The sequence below is a fragment of the Lemur catta genome, chromosome 3 (assembly GCF_020740605.2).
Source record: "Lemur catta isolate mLemCat1 chromosome 3, mLemCat1.pri, whole genome shotgun sequence".
NCBI classification, from domain to species: Eukaryota; Metazoa; Chordata; class Mammalia; order Primates; family Lemuridae; genus Lemur; species Lemur catta.
The window spans coordinates 99202390-99214836 of NC_059130.1; the positions used below are offsets into that span (position 1 = coordinate 99202390).

Below are 12447 nucleotides of genomic sequence, written 5' to 3' on the forward strand. Positions count from 1 at the left end.
CTGAGCTCTCCAGATATAGCTAGGATCCACCTCTGTGCTCTGTAGCACTCATTGCAAACTCTATTTCTGTACTTCCCCCATGGTATGCAGTGATCTACTTATGTGTGTTTCCACCACTAGACTAGGAACTTCTCTTTTTATAGAGATGGGTCTTGCTGTGTTGCCCAGACTGAAGTGCAGTGGCTATTTACAGGCACAATCGTAGCACACTACAGCTTCAAATTCCTGGGCTCAATGAATCCTCCTGCCTCAGCCTCCCAAGTAGCTGGGACTACAGGTGTGCACCACTGTGTCCTTGATTGGGAACTGCCTGAGCTCAGGCACTGGGTCTCACTAGTCCCAGCATCCCCAGTGTCCATAAAAGGATATAGGATATGCTAGGTGCTCAGTGGAAATGCATTGGATGAATGAGTGGTTACAATTGGGTGTGATACATATCAACAGAGAGCTAAGGAAGCATGCAAGGGAGAACCCAATTCTAAGGATGGAGGGGGCTTTCCAGAGAAGGCGAGAAGGCCTTTATTTCCAGGTGGCCTAGAACATTCTGAGCTTAGGGATTGTGTGCAGAAGCATGGAGGCAGGAACATACTATGGTTAGGGCTAGGTAAGTCGGTCAGCATGGTTAGAGCAGAGGGCATGTGGGGAGTGTGGGGAATGATGGGGCTGGAGAGGGGCAGGGGCAAACCATGAAGGGCCTTGAATATTGGGATAAAGAGCTTAGACTTTATGCTTTAGACCAATGGGGAGGATTTGAAGCAGAGATCTGACATGCTCAGATTTGTGTTTTCACTTGAGCTGCAATTGCAAAGAAAGGATTGAAGAGGGAAGGATTAGAGTCCAGAAGATAAGGAAGGAAAATGGTGCAAAAGTCCACAAGAAAGAGCACAAGGTATGAACTAAGGCAGTGGCAGAGATTGTTGAGAGATGAGGATGAGTGTGATCATGAAATAGCATCCACAGCACTTGGTGACCATGTGACACAGAAGGAAAAAGGATTCCTCTTTGACTCATATGCTACTGGGGACTAAATGCATAGAGAGATCGTTCACTGGGGTACAGACCACAGGACGTGGATGGACATATCACACCAAATTTATGGTGTCTATGGTGAGTTCCAATGGAGGTAGCTGGAAAGTGAGTCTGGAGCTCAGCAACACAGAGATGCTACTTGAAGCTGTGGGTATGGTTGGGATAGGCCAGGTAGAATGTGTGGGGTAAGGAGCAAGAGGGCCAACAATGACGACTCACAGGACAGTGATATTTAAGGAGAGGTAGAAAAACAGAGCCCATAAAAAGACTGAGAGAGTGGTCAGAGATTGGAGGAGAACAAGGAGAGCATGTGATATCATGACAGCCAAGAGAGATGGAAGTGTCCAGGTGGGAATGGCCTACAGCGTTAGTAAGCAGTCAGGCAAATTGAGGATTGGGAACGTCCACTTGGTGGCCTTGGTGAAAGCAGTTTCAGCTGAGCGATAGAGAGAGGGACCAGGTTGCAGTAGGTCGAGGGATAAAGGAAGTTGAGAAGCTCAAGTTGGGGAACCTAGAAGCCCGTATTTGAAGGAGGAGAACAGGAGGTATCTTGAGGAGGACACTGGTGAGACAGGATTTTTATTATAGATGGGAGAGACTTATTTGTATGGTGAAGGGCAAAAAGCCAGTGGGGTACCTAGTGGGGGATGGCGGGAGCCATCTGGCCCCAGGGGGGAGGACTATTTTATTACTGATGTGAGTTAGAATTGCTGATGTGTGTGCTGCTAATAAAAAGCAGGTCCCAGCTACTTGGGAGGCTGAGGCAGGAGGATTGCTTTTGCTTGAGCTCAGGAGTTCAAGGCAGCAGTGAGCTGTGAACGCACCACTATACCCCACTCAAGAAAAAAAAAAAAGAAAAGAAAAAAACAGGCAGCTTTTAGTCAGTTTTATTATTGTTTTTAAATATTCTATAGTGCCCTTGTTGCCTTCACCCAAAATAGGCAGTGTTTACTGCCCCACCCCCTTGTTAACAGCAAGTAAAGCCCGGGGAGGGGAGCAGGCTGATGGCTGGTGGAATGAGAGGTGAAGACCTTGAGGAGGTGAAGAAGAGGGATCCAGAGTGGAGATGCAGGGACCAGCCTTCAGCAGGAGGGGCCTTACCCTTCCTGTAGGACTGGAAGGAAAGAGAGAGGATATGGGCGTGGATGGAGGTGTTTGTGGTTTTCATTTTTGTTTTTTCTTTTCTTTTTTTTCTTTTAAGATAGTGTCTCACTCTGTTGCCTGGGCTAGAGTGCAGGGGCATCATCATAAGTCACTGCAACCTCAAACTCCTGGGCTCAAGTGATCCTCCTGCCTCAGCCTCCCAAGTAGCTGGGACTACAGGTGCACACTATATCCTGCTAATTTTTTCTATTTTTAGTAGATATGGGGGTCTTACCCTTGCTCCTGACCTCAAGTGATCCTCCCTCCTTGGCCTCCCAGAGTGCTAGGATTATGGGCATGAGCCACCGTGCCCAGCCTGTTTGTGGGTTTTGAGGCAATTATCAAATGATGGCCTCTTTTCTTCCTGTGCGGTAGGAGGGAGGGCATCTGTGCCAGTGGACAGTAAGATCCCTGTCTGTTTTATTCATGGCTGTATATCTTTAGAGCCTAGAACGGCACCTGGCTCATAGTAGATGCTAAAAATATTTGCTGAATGAATGGATCAGGGGCTGGAGGAGGAGGTTTTTCTGGGAAATGAGGGAAGAGGAAGAGGGAGGAAGAGAGGCTGACTCAGGGGCCGGCTCCATTTCTGAGTTGTGCTGAGCCCTGTCGTTCAGACCGAGACCAGACGAAGGCCACTTGTAGAGGCCTCAGCTCTGCCTCAGGCAGTGGGGAACTGGGGAGGAGGCCAGGAAAGCTTCCAAAGGGAGGTGTCATTTGAACTGGAGTTTGGAGAAGTACAGATGTTTGCCAGGAGAAAAGGGGTGGAAGACATAGGACAAGACCTAGAGGTGTGAATGGAAGACTCCTGGGCAGCGTGGGTAGAATGATTGGCAGTGGGGAGCTGTTGGAGGGTTTTAAGAAGGGAAGTGAATGGTCACGTTCATATTTAGGAAGTTAAGCCCTTCCAAATGCCTTCTGCAGCTAAGTACAGACTCCTCTCTAAAGGTAGACGGAGGGCATGGTGGCTCATACCTGTAATCCCAGCACTTTGGGAGACTGGGGCAGGAGAATTGCTGGAGGCCAAGAGTTCAATATCAGCCTGGGCAACATAGCCAGACCGTGTCTCTACAAAAAATTAAAAAAAGTATCCAGGTGTGGTGGTGCACGTTTGAGGCTGCAGTGAGCTATGGTCGTGCCATTGCATTCTGGTCTGGCCAATAAAGCGAGACTCTGTCTCTGGGGGAAAAAAAAAATCCAACAAACAAACAAAAAATAAAGGTAGATGGATGAGGATGAGGGAATAGAGCTAGGATATTCTTTACCTCTTTTTGGTTCTCTCTTTAGTGGCTCTGACTCTTGTCCCCCCACTCTTAGCCACTAAAGGAATTAGTGAAAGAATTGGGGTTACTCTTGGGGGAAAAAAAATCAGGGCCTATATCCTGTATCTTTAAATCTCTGTGGGACTGCCCTGGAGCTGAGAGACCCAAGGAGATATGTCCTCTGAGGCTCCACAGGGCACAATGATGTGATGGGGTGGGGTGTGGGGCATGAGAGCGTTACAAACAGAGAGGCTAATTTGGGCTCCTCCTAAAAAGCACTTTATAATGGCCAGTGTTATTCAACAAAGGTAGCCTATAAGGGAGTGAGCTCCCCTTTATGAAGTATACGAGCAAAGACTGGGCACAGCTGGGAAAGCTCTGGAGGACCAGGCCAGTGGGAGTTGAACTAGATGACCTCTGCAATTCTACCTCTGACCTTGAGCCAGAGAGGGAGGGGTTGGAATCTCTGAGTCTGCGCTTCCGCACCCTGGGACAGCAGCCACTCGGTACATGCTGGGGAAGGGAGCCTCCAGCATTCTTTCCCTGTTGCTCTGAGACCCTGCAAGCAGCTGACCTCTCTGGGCCCTCACCCCCTCTCTTACTTCACAGTAGAGGTGGGCAGGCCTTGGCTGTTATTCCCATTTCACTGATGGTGTCTTCAGGCCAGAGAAGCACAGGAGTGTCCCAGCCAACACTGGCGCCAGGCCTCTGAGTCCCAGCCTGGGTCTCTGCTGCACACCAGACCATGATGATAGGTTGGCCTCATTCTTTGTTCTGAAGGCAGGGACTTCCGAAGGTTCCTGGGCTGCTGAGACCACCCCCCAAATTGTGTTGTCCAGAACTCTGGGCAAGATGGACCCTCCCACGCCTAAACCTTCCAGATGATGGAAATTCTAGCCCCCCTCCCACTTCTCCCACACAGGCTGAAAGGTCTTCCCAAGGGTTAGTGTGCATCCTTTCTGTTGTACTGTGTCTTCTTGGAGTTGGAGAGCAGCCAGCCTTCCATCACCAGCTAAACTAGAGGGGAGGGCGGGAGACGGTTGAGAACCACCGAGCTTTCAGAAGAAGGGCCAGCAGACACTGCCTCCCTTCCCGGCCCAGCTGGTGAGAAATTTTTTTCAAGTTGGTGTTTAGCAGTTTCCACTTCAGGCCTGTGGGGGAGGAACAGTAATTACTACCATTATCATGTAAATGTGGTTGATACTGGGCTAAGCGGTTTCCACGTTTTATCTCAGTTAATCCTCCAACAACCTTTTTGAGGTAGGTATTCTACACAAGGCTCAGAGAGGTCAACCAACATGCCCAAGGCCACACAGCAAATAAGTGGTGCAACTCCGCTACAAACCCCGGGTTGTTCAGATGGAAACGTTTGTGCTCTTAACTACCCGAGTTCTGGGTGAGGCAAGGAAAGAGAGAGAAGCAAAGTAACTGAGTGGTGTCAAGACTGGAACCAGGTGTGACTCATAGTCCAAGGAACTTTTAATGTCTGTCTCCACCCCCCTCCACCTGGCTGCGGGCTGTACCTTCAGTTGGGGATTTATGACACACTAACCCCACATGAAAGTGCTGCTGGGAGGATGAACGTTGACAAGCGTGTGTGGTGTGTGTCAGAGTGTCCCTGTGTAAATGGGAGTATGCGTGTGTGTCCGTCCCTGGGTAACTGTGGAACAGCCTTGAGGGCATCTCTCTTTCAGCTGTTCCTAACATCAGGATTGCAGAGTTTGGCTCATTTTCTTCCCACGGGCATTAGGGCAGTACGGCGTGGGCTCCGAAACCAGTCTTCTTGGGCTGGAACCCCGCTAGCTGCGGGGCAGTGGGCAACTTACTTCACCTCTCTGAGCCTTAGGTGCCTCATTTTTCAAACGAGGATAAAGTACATACCTCACAGGCCGTTGTGAGGATTAAGTGAATTAGTAGAAGTAAAATATGTCAGTGTTTGCTGAACATGGTGAGCGTTTACTAAGGATTAGGTAACGGGTAACAACCACCCCGTGGGGACAGTGCCCACTGGAGACTCTGAGTCCCCGGACTCTGTCCCCATCACAATTCGAGGAGATAACCCCACTCTAACCGAGACAGGCGGGAAGGAGGGGAGAGGCTGTGGGGGACGCCCCTCCTCCTCACCGGCCCCTCCCCGCAGCCTGCCCCCCAGGGTTTTACAAGGTGTCCCCGCGGCGGCCCCTCTGCTCGCCCTGCCCTGAGCACAGCCGGGCCCTGGAAAACGCCTCCACGTTCTGCGTGTGCCAGGACAGCTACGCGCGCTCGCCCACCGACCCGCCCTCAGCTTCCTGCACCCGTGAGTCCCCCTCCTGGCTGCATTGCGGAGGGTGGGGGGTGTCAATAAAGGTGTGACGGGGGGGGCGGTAATCCATGCGGCGATGAGCCCGGGGCTCCGCCATTGGGGAGCGTGGGGGCGGGCGTGGGAAGGGGAATGCGGGGTGGGGGGAGGGGACCCTGGGGTGAGGATGGGGGCTGGGGCCTTGGATTAGAGGAACCAGGACAGCTGGGCGAGTCCTGACGGAGGCTGAGGTTCGGATTCTTGGCGGATCCCCTAGCGGAGGGCCCCTCCCCCGCCCTCACCGCTCCTTCCCCTCCAGCCGGGAAGGGGACTCCGTCCCGCGCACCCTCTGTTCTCCGTCCCGTACTCCCATCCTCATCGCCTCACTAACTTCCTCCCACCTCACACTGACCCACTGCCACGTCCTGCCCCCAACGGGCCCCCACGGCCCCGTCCCTCCCCACTCACTGGGATGGATGAGCCCCCATCTCAGTTTATCCATCCTGGTCCCCTCCCTGACCCCCCCATCCCCGTCCCTGCAGCCCCGCTGCCCGTCTTCGCTCATCCACCAGTCGCTTCACCGACTGCCCCCTGTTCCCTCCTCCTTGACTGACCCCCACGTCCCCGTCCCTCCCCTTGCACTGAGGATGGATGAGGCCCTCTCCCGGCTCGTCCATCCGGGTCTCCTCCCTGGCCGGGACACCGGGTGCAGGGCCAGCCCCGCTCCCCCGACCGCGCCCCGCCCCCGACTCCGCCTCTCTGTCCCGCCCCAGGGCCGCCGTCGGCGCCGCGGGACCTGCAGTACAGCCTGAGCCGCTCGCCGCTGGCGCTGCGGCTGCGCTGGCTGCCCCCGGCCGACTCCGGCGGCCGCTCCGACGTCACGTACTCGCTGCTTTGCCTGCGCTGCGGCCGCGAGGGCCCGGCGGGCGCGTGCGAGCCGTGCGGGCCGCGCGTGGCCTTCGTGCCGCGCCAGGCCGGGCTGCGGGAGCGCGCCGCCACGCTGCTCCACCTGCGCCCCGGCGCGCGCTACACGGTGCGCGTGGCCGCGCTCAACGGCGTCTCGGGGCCGGCGGCCGCCGCGGGAGCCACCTACGCGCAGGTCACCGTCTCCACCGGGCCCGGGGGTAAGGCCGCCCCGCGCCGGCACCTCCCCCACCCGAGAGACCCCCGCTCCTTCTGCACCCCGCGTCCTCCCGAGGCCGGCCCCGTCGGTCCTACAGGGAGCCCTCCCACCGCAGCCACCCCAAATAAGCCACCATCTGTACAAGCACCCAGCATCTCTCCAAAAGATGAAGGGACCGCAAAAGCCACTGAGCCCGATGACCCCCACCAAGGGTCGGCCGCCTTCTCCCAGCCCCCCGGCAGCGACTGGGGATGCAGGGACTCCTTGCTGCTGGGCTAGAGAGGATGTGAGCATCTCAGGGAGTCTGCCTAAGCCGGCGGGCGCTCCCGTTTCTCCGGCCGCCTTGCAGAAAGCCTTTGTCCCACACCCAACTCTGCAGTTTGTCTCCCCTCTGATTTCCCGGAGAAAAAGAGACAGAAAGTCCCTTATTCTGTGGCCTTCCCTTTTCACAAGTTTCAGTAGGAAGCAGAATCGTACTTCCCTCCCTTTTGTCTCAGAAAGAGGGGTCCTGTCGTGTGTCCCCCGCCTCCATCTCTCGGCCTCCGCAAGGGTTTTGCTGCATCACCAAGGGCGAGAGGGCGCGGAGAGTCAGACTGCAGGAGCATGGAACCCTCTAGGCCCGCACGTTTCTGAGTCTGCAAATGAGATGAATAAACGAAGATAAACCTTTTTTCTACCACACTTTCCTCGTTCTTGACATTTACTTTTGATTTGCCTGAAGGTGCAGGGGTGCACCTTCTAGTAATCCCTCAAGTGTCCTTTGCCAGAAAGATGAGTGAGTGGTATCATTTCTGAGTCGTCATATCTGAGCAGATGGGATTGGTTTTCCCACCCTACTTCCCTGTCTTCTGTGATCCCGCCTTTCTGTCTTCTGGCAGTTGTGTTGCAGAGGAGAAGTCTGAGGCTAGCGTTATTTTTATTCTTTCGTAACTATACACACATTTGAATAATTTCTTAACCCACTGATGAAAATAAAAATTTAACCAATATGGATTTCTTTTGATTGAGTGTGGTTGGGACACAATAAACTTTTTGATCTGCACAACTTTTTATTTTTCCTAGAAAAGTTTTCTTCAGCTACTGCTTTGACCAGAACTTCTGATAGCTCCACTATATCTCTTAAGAATATCTGTAAGCCTTAGGTTGTACATCCCCTTTCTGATTCTCAAATCTTGTCACTTCCTGTATCATCTTTAGCTCTTAATCCATTTCCTCTGCCTTTTAAGAGAGCTTTTCTGATTTGTCTGGTTTTCTGGAGTGCAGTGGTATTGTGATAGCTAACTGCAACCTCAAACTCCTGGGCTCAAGTGATCCTCCTGCCTCAGCCAGTTCTGTTCTTTACTATCTCTAATGTGATTTAACATTCGCTAATGCATTTATATTTTAAAAAATTCAATATAGAAAAAGAAAAAACCCATAATCCTGTTACACAAACAATTCTTAATATCTTGAAATATATACATCTAGAATTTTTTTCTATCTTCTTTGTATTTTTTCAAAATTTATTTAAGAGATGGGGTCTTGCTTTGTCACCCAGGCTGAAATATAGTGGCATGATCATAGCTCACTGCAGCCTCAAATTCTTGGGCTCAAGTGATCCTCCCACCTCAGCCTCCTGAGGGCCTGGGACTACAGGTGGGAACCACCATGCCCAGCTCTTTATCTCTGTACCCATCTTTATATCTAACTCCTATAAAATCCCTTTTGTATAACACAATCATGTGCCACATAATGATGTTTTGGTCAATGATGGATCATATTTATGATGGTGGTCCCATAAGATTATAATGGGGCTGAAAAATTCTGATTGCCTAGTGACTGTGTAACAGTTACCTACTGTATTCAGTACAGTTACATGCTGTACACCTTTGTAGCCTAGGAGCAATAGGCTATATCGTATAGCCTAGGTGTGTAGTGGGTTATGCCATGTAGGTTTGTGTAAGTACACTGTTATGATGTTCATACAATCATGGAATCGCCTAACGATGCATTTCTTAGAACATATGCCCTGTTAAATGACATGACTGTATATGTAATGCTGATTTTTATCTGGCATTTCATATTAACGGCCCTAAGTGTTGTTTTGATATAGATGGGTTTAAAAATCATGTTGAAGAAATACTCTTCTGTTTCTATTTTATTAATACAAATGCTAAGCTTTCACTGATTGAGCTGCGCTGTATTTGGCACTGTGCAATATGATTTTCTACATCAATTCATAGAAATGGAATGATACTCATTTTTCAAAAGATGAAACAAGTTGGAGAGGCCTAGAGAGACCGGTCTGTTCCTAGGTCTTAAACTTAGATCTGTCTGCCCCTAAGCCATATAATGTTTCTGCTTTTTATTGAACTTTTTTTAAAAATCAGGAATGGATGTTAATTTTATAAAATACTTTTTAAGCATTTTCAAGATGACTGCATTTTTACCCCCTTTGACCTGTTGGTATGGTGAATTCTGTTAATGAATTTTTCAATGTCAGGTCTTTGCATTCCTGGATTATGCCATACTGGATATGAATATGTTATTCTTTTAATATTTTGATGAGCTCACTTGCTTATATTGTAAGATTTTTTTCCATCTACATTTGTAAGAGAGATTAATGTTTTTTATTGTGTTTCTTGTCAAGCTTTGGCACTATGGTAAAGCTGGCTTTGGAAAAGGCATAAGGAAGAATTCCTTCTTTTTCTCTGCTCTGGAACAGTTTAAATGACACAATTACACATTCTTTAAGGCATGAAAAACTGCTTGGGAAACTTGCTGAGGCATACACCTTTTTGGGGGGGAAGTTTGATGATATTTTCAATCTTTTCTATAACTTCTTGAATCGGTTTTATTAATTTGTGCTTTCCTAGAAAATCTTTCGATGTTCTTTGTCTATTATTAGCAAAGTATATTTTAAAACTTTCCTCATCTGGAGTGAACTCCACTTTCTCTTTCTTCATGGTGTATGATTGTGATTTCTCTTTTTTTTTCTTAGTTATCCTTGCCAGAAGTTTATTTTATTGGTTACGACAACAAATCAGCTTTTGAACTTATCAACTCCACCGTTCTTTACTTTTGTCACTTATTGTATGATTTTATCTTTATTAATACCATCCTCCTTCTTTCCTGAAGTCTTTTTCTAGGTGAAGTCAGTGCTTAGTTATTTTTTGTTTTTATTTTTTAAACTTATGAATCTTCTAAGTATAGCTTTGGTCATATCCAATATGTTTTTATACATAATATTATCATATTGTTAGTATTTTAGGGTTTTTTGAGGTATAATTCATATACCATAAAATTCACCCTTTTAAATTGTACAATTCAGTGGTCTCTTCATATATTCACATGGTTGTGTTACAACCAGCACTAATTCTAGAACATTTTCATCACCCCAAAAGGAAACCTATCAGCAGTTACTCCCATTCCCTCCACCCCCTCCAGCTCCTAGTAACCACTAATCTACTTTGTTTCTATGGATTTGTCTATTCTGGGGATTTCAATACATAGAATTACATGATATGTGACCTTTCATGTCTAGCTTCTTTCGCTTGGCATATTGTCAAGGTTTATCAATGTGGTAGCATGTATCAGTACTTCATTTCTTTTTATGGTCAAATAATATATCCATTGCATGGATATACCAGTTTTATTTCTCCATCAGTTGATGGACATTGGGCTATTTCTAACATTTCAGCTATTATGAATAATTCTTCTGTAAATATTCATGTCTAAGTTTTTGTGTGAATATTTTCAGTTATCTTGGGTATATACCTAGAAGTGGAATTGCTAAGTCATATGATTATGGACCCATGGACCCAATTGTGTCCCACCTAAATTCATATGTTGGAACCTTAAGCCCCAATGTAATTACATATGGAGATAGTGCCCTTGAGGATGTAATTAAAGTTAAAAGAAGTTGTAAGGGGGGGCCCTAATCCCATAAGACTGGTGTCCTTATAAGGAAAGGAAGAGACACCAGAGCTCAGTTCATTCTCTGTCTTCATGTGCACAGAGGAAAGCTCACGTGAGGACACAGCAAGAAGGTGGCTGTCTGCAAGTCAGGAAAAGAGCCCTCATCAGAATGCAAACCTACTGGCATCTGATCTGGGACTCTAGCCTCCAGACCTGTGAGAAAATAAATTTTTGTTATTTAAGCAGCCCAGTCTGTGGTATCTTGTTACGGTAACCTGAGCTGACTAATAAATGCGGTAACTTTTTAACTTTGGGAGGAATTGCCAACTGTTTTTCCCAGCAGCTTTCATTTTACATTCCTACCAGCAAAGTACAAGGGTTCCAGGTTTTGCACATCCTCACCAACACTTGTTATTGTCTTTTTTACTATATCCATCCAAGTGGATATGAAGTGATATCTCATTGTGGTTTTGATTTGCATTTACCTAATGACTAATGTTGAACATCTTTTCATGTGCTGGGTTTTCTTTTTGTCATCAAGTTATAAGTTATAGATATAGATATTCTGGATAGAATTATGTTAGACCCTTATGTTAGTTTCCTGGGGCTGCTGTAACAAGGTTGCAGAAAACTGGGTGGCTTAAAACAAAAGAAATGTATTGTTCACAGTCGTAGACGCTAGAAGTCTGAGATTAAGGTGTCAGTAGGGCCATGCTCTGACGGTTCTAGGGGAGAATGCTTCCTTGCTATTCTACCTTCTGGTGTTTGCTGGGGCGTTCCTTGGCTTGTATTAATAGATATATCTCTTCATTCACATGCCCATCTTTTCCCTGTGTGTCTTCACATTATTGTCCCTCTATGTGTGTCTGTGTCTGTGTCCAAATTTCCCCTTTTAATAAAGACACCAGTCCTATAGGGTTAAGACCCACCCTAACGACCTCATTTTAATTAGATTGCCTCTGTAAAGACCCTGTTTCCAAATAAGGTCATGTTCTTAGGTACTAGAGGTTAGGACTTCAACATATCTTTTTGGGAGACACAGTTCAACCCATACAAGCCTTATCAGATATAGGATTTGCAAATACTTTCACCCACTCTCACTTTCTTGAGAGTGTCCTTTGAATGTCAAAAGCTTTTAATGTTGATGAAGTCAACAATTCATTTATTTTTTCTTTGGTTACTTGTGCTTTTGGTGTCATCTCTAAGAAACTATTGCCTAATCCAAGATCATGAAGATTTATACTTATGTTTTCTTCTAATATTGTAGTTTTTACTCAAATTATTTTAGAGGATGTGTTTTCACTTCTAGCTGACTTGATTTTATTTTATCTTTTTGTTTCTGATTTTGCTGCTCCATGGTTAGAGAAAGAGGTTTGTATAATTTTTGCTCCTTTTTTTCCCATTAATAATTGAAATTTTCTTTGTGGTATAAAATATGGTAAGCATTTAAAAACTATTTCATGGCTACTTTAAAACAATGTTCATTATTTTGTAGTATAGCTCTCTCTCTCTCTATATATATATGTATACACACACACACACACACACACACATACATACACACATACACACAGATGCTTCTCAACTTACAATGGGGCTATGTCCTAATAAACCCATCATAAACTGAAAATATTGTAAGTCAAAAATTCATTTAGTGCACCTAACCTACGAAACATCATGGCTTAGCCTAGCCTACCTTAGACTGTAGGCTAATG

At 47.2% G+C, this 12447-nt stretch overlaps 1 protein-coding gene across 1 annotated transcript in view; it reads left to right on the plus strand.

Moving 5' to 3' along the window:
• EPHA10 (EPH receptor A10) overlaps positions 1–12447 on the plus strand; it is a 39608-nt gene that overhangs the window by 4573 nt on the left and 22588 nt on the right. Inside the window, exons 4-5 of the mRNA XM_045548230.1 lie at positions 5575–5730; positions 6486–6836. Of these exons, the coding sequence (XP_045404186.1) occupies positions 5575–5730; positions 6486–6836 (507 nt within the window). The remainder of the gene's footprint in view (positions 1–5574; positions 5731–6485; positions 6837–12447) is intronic.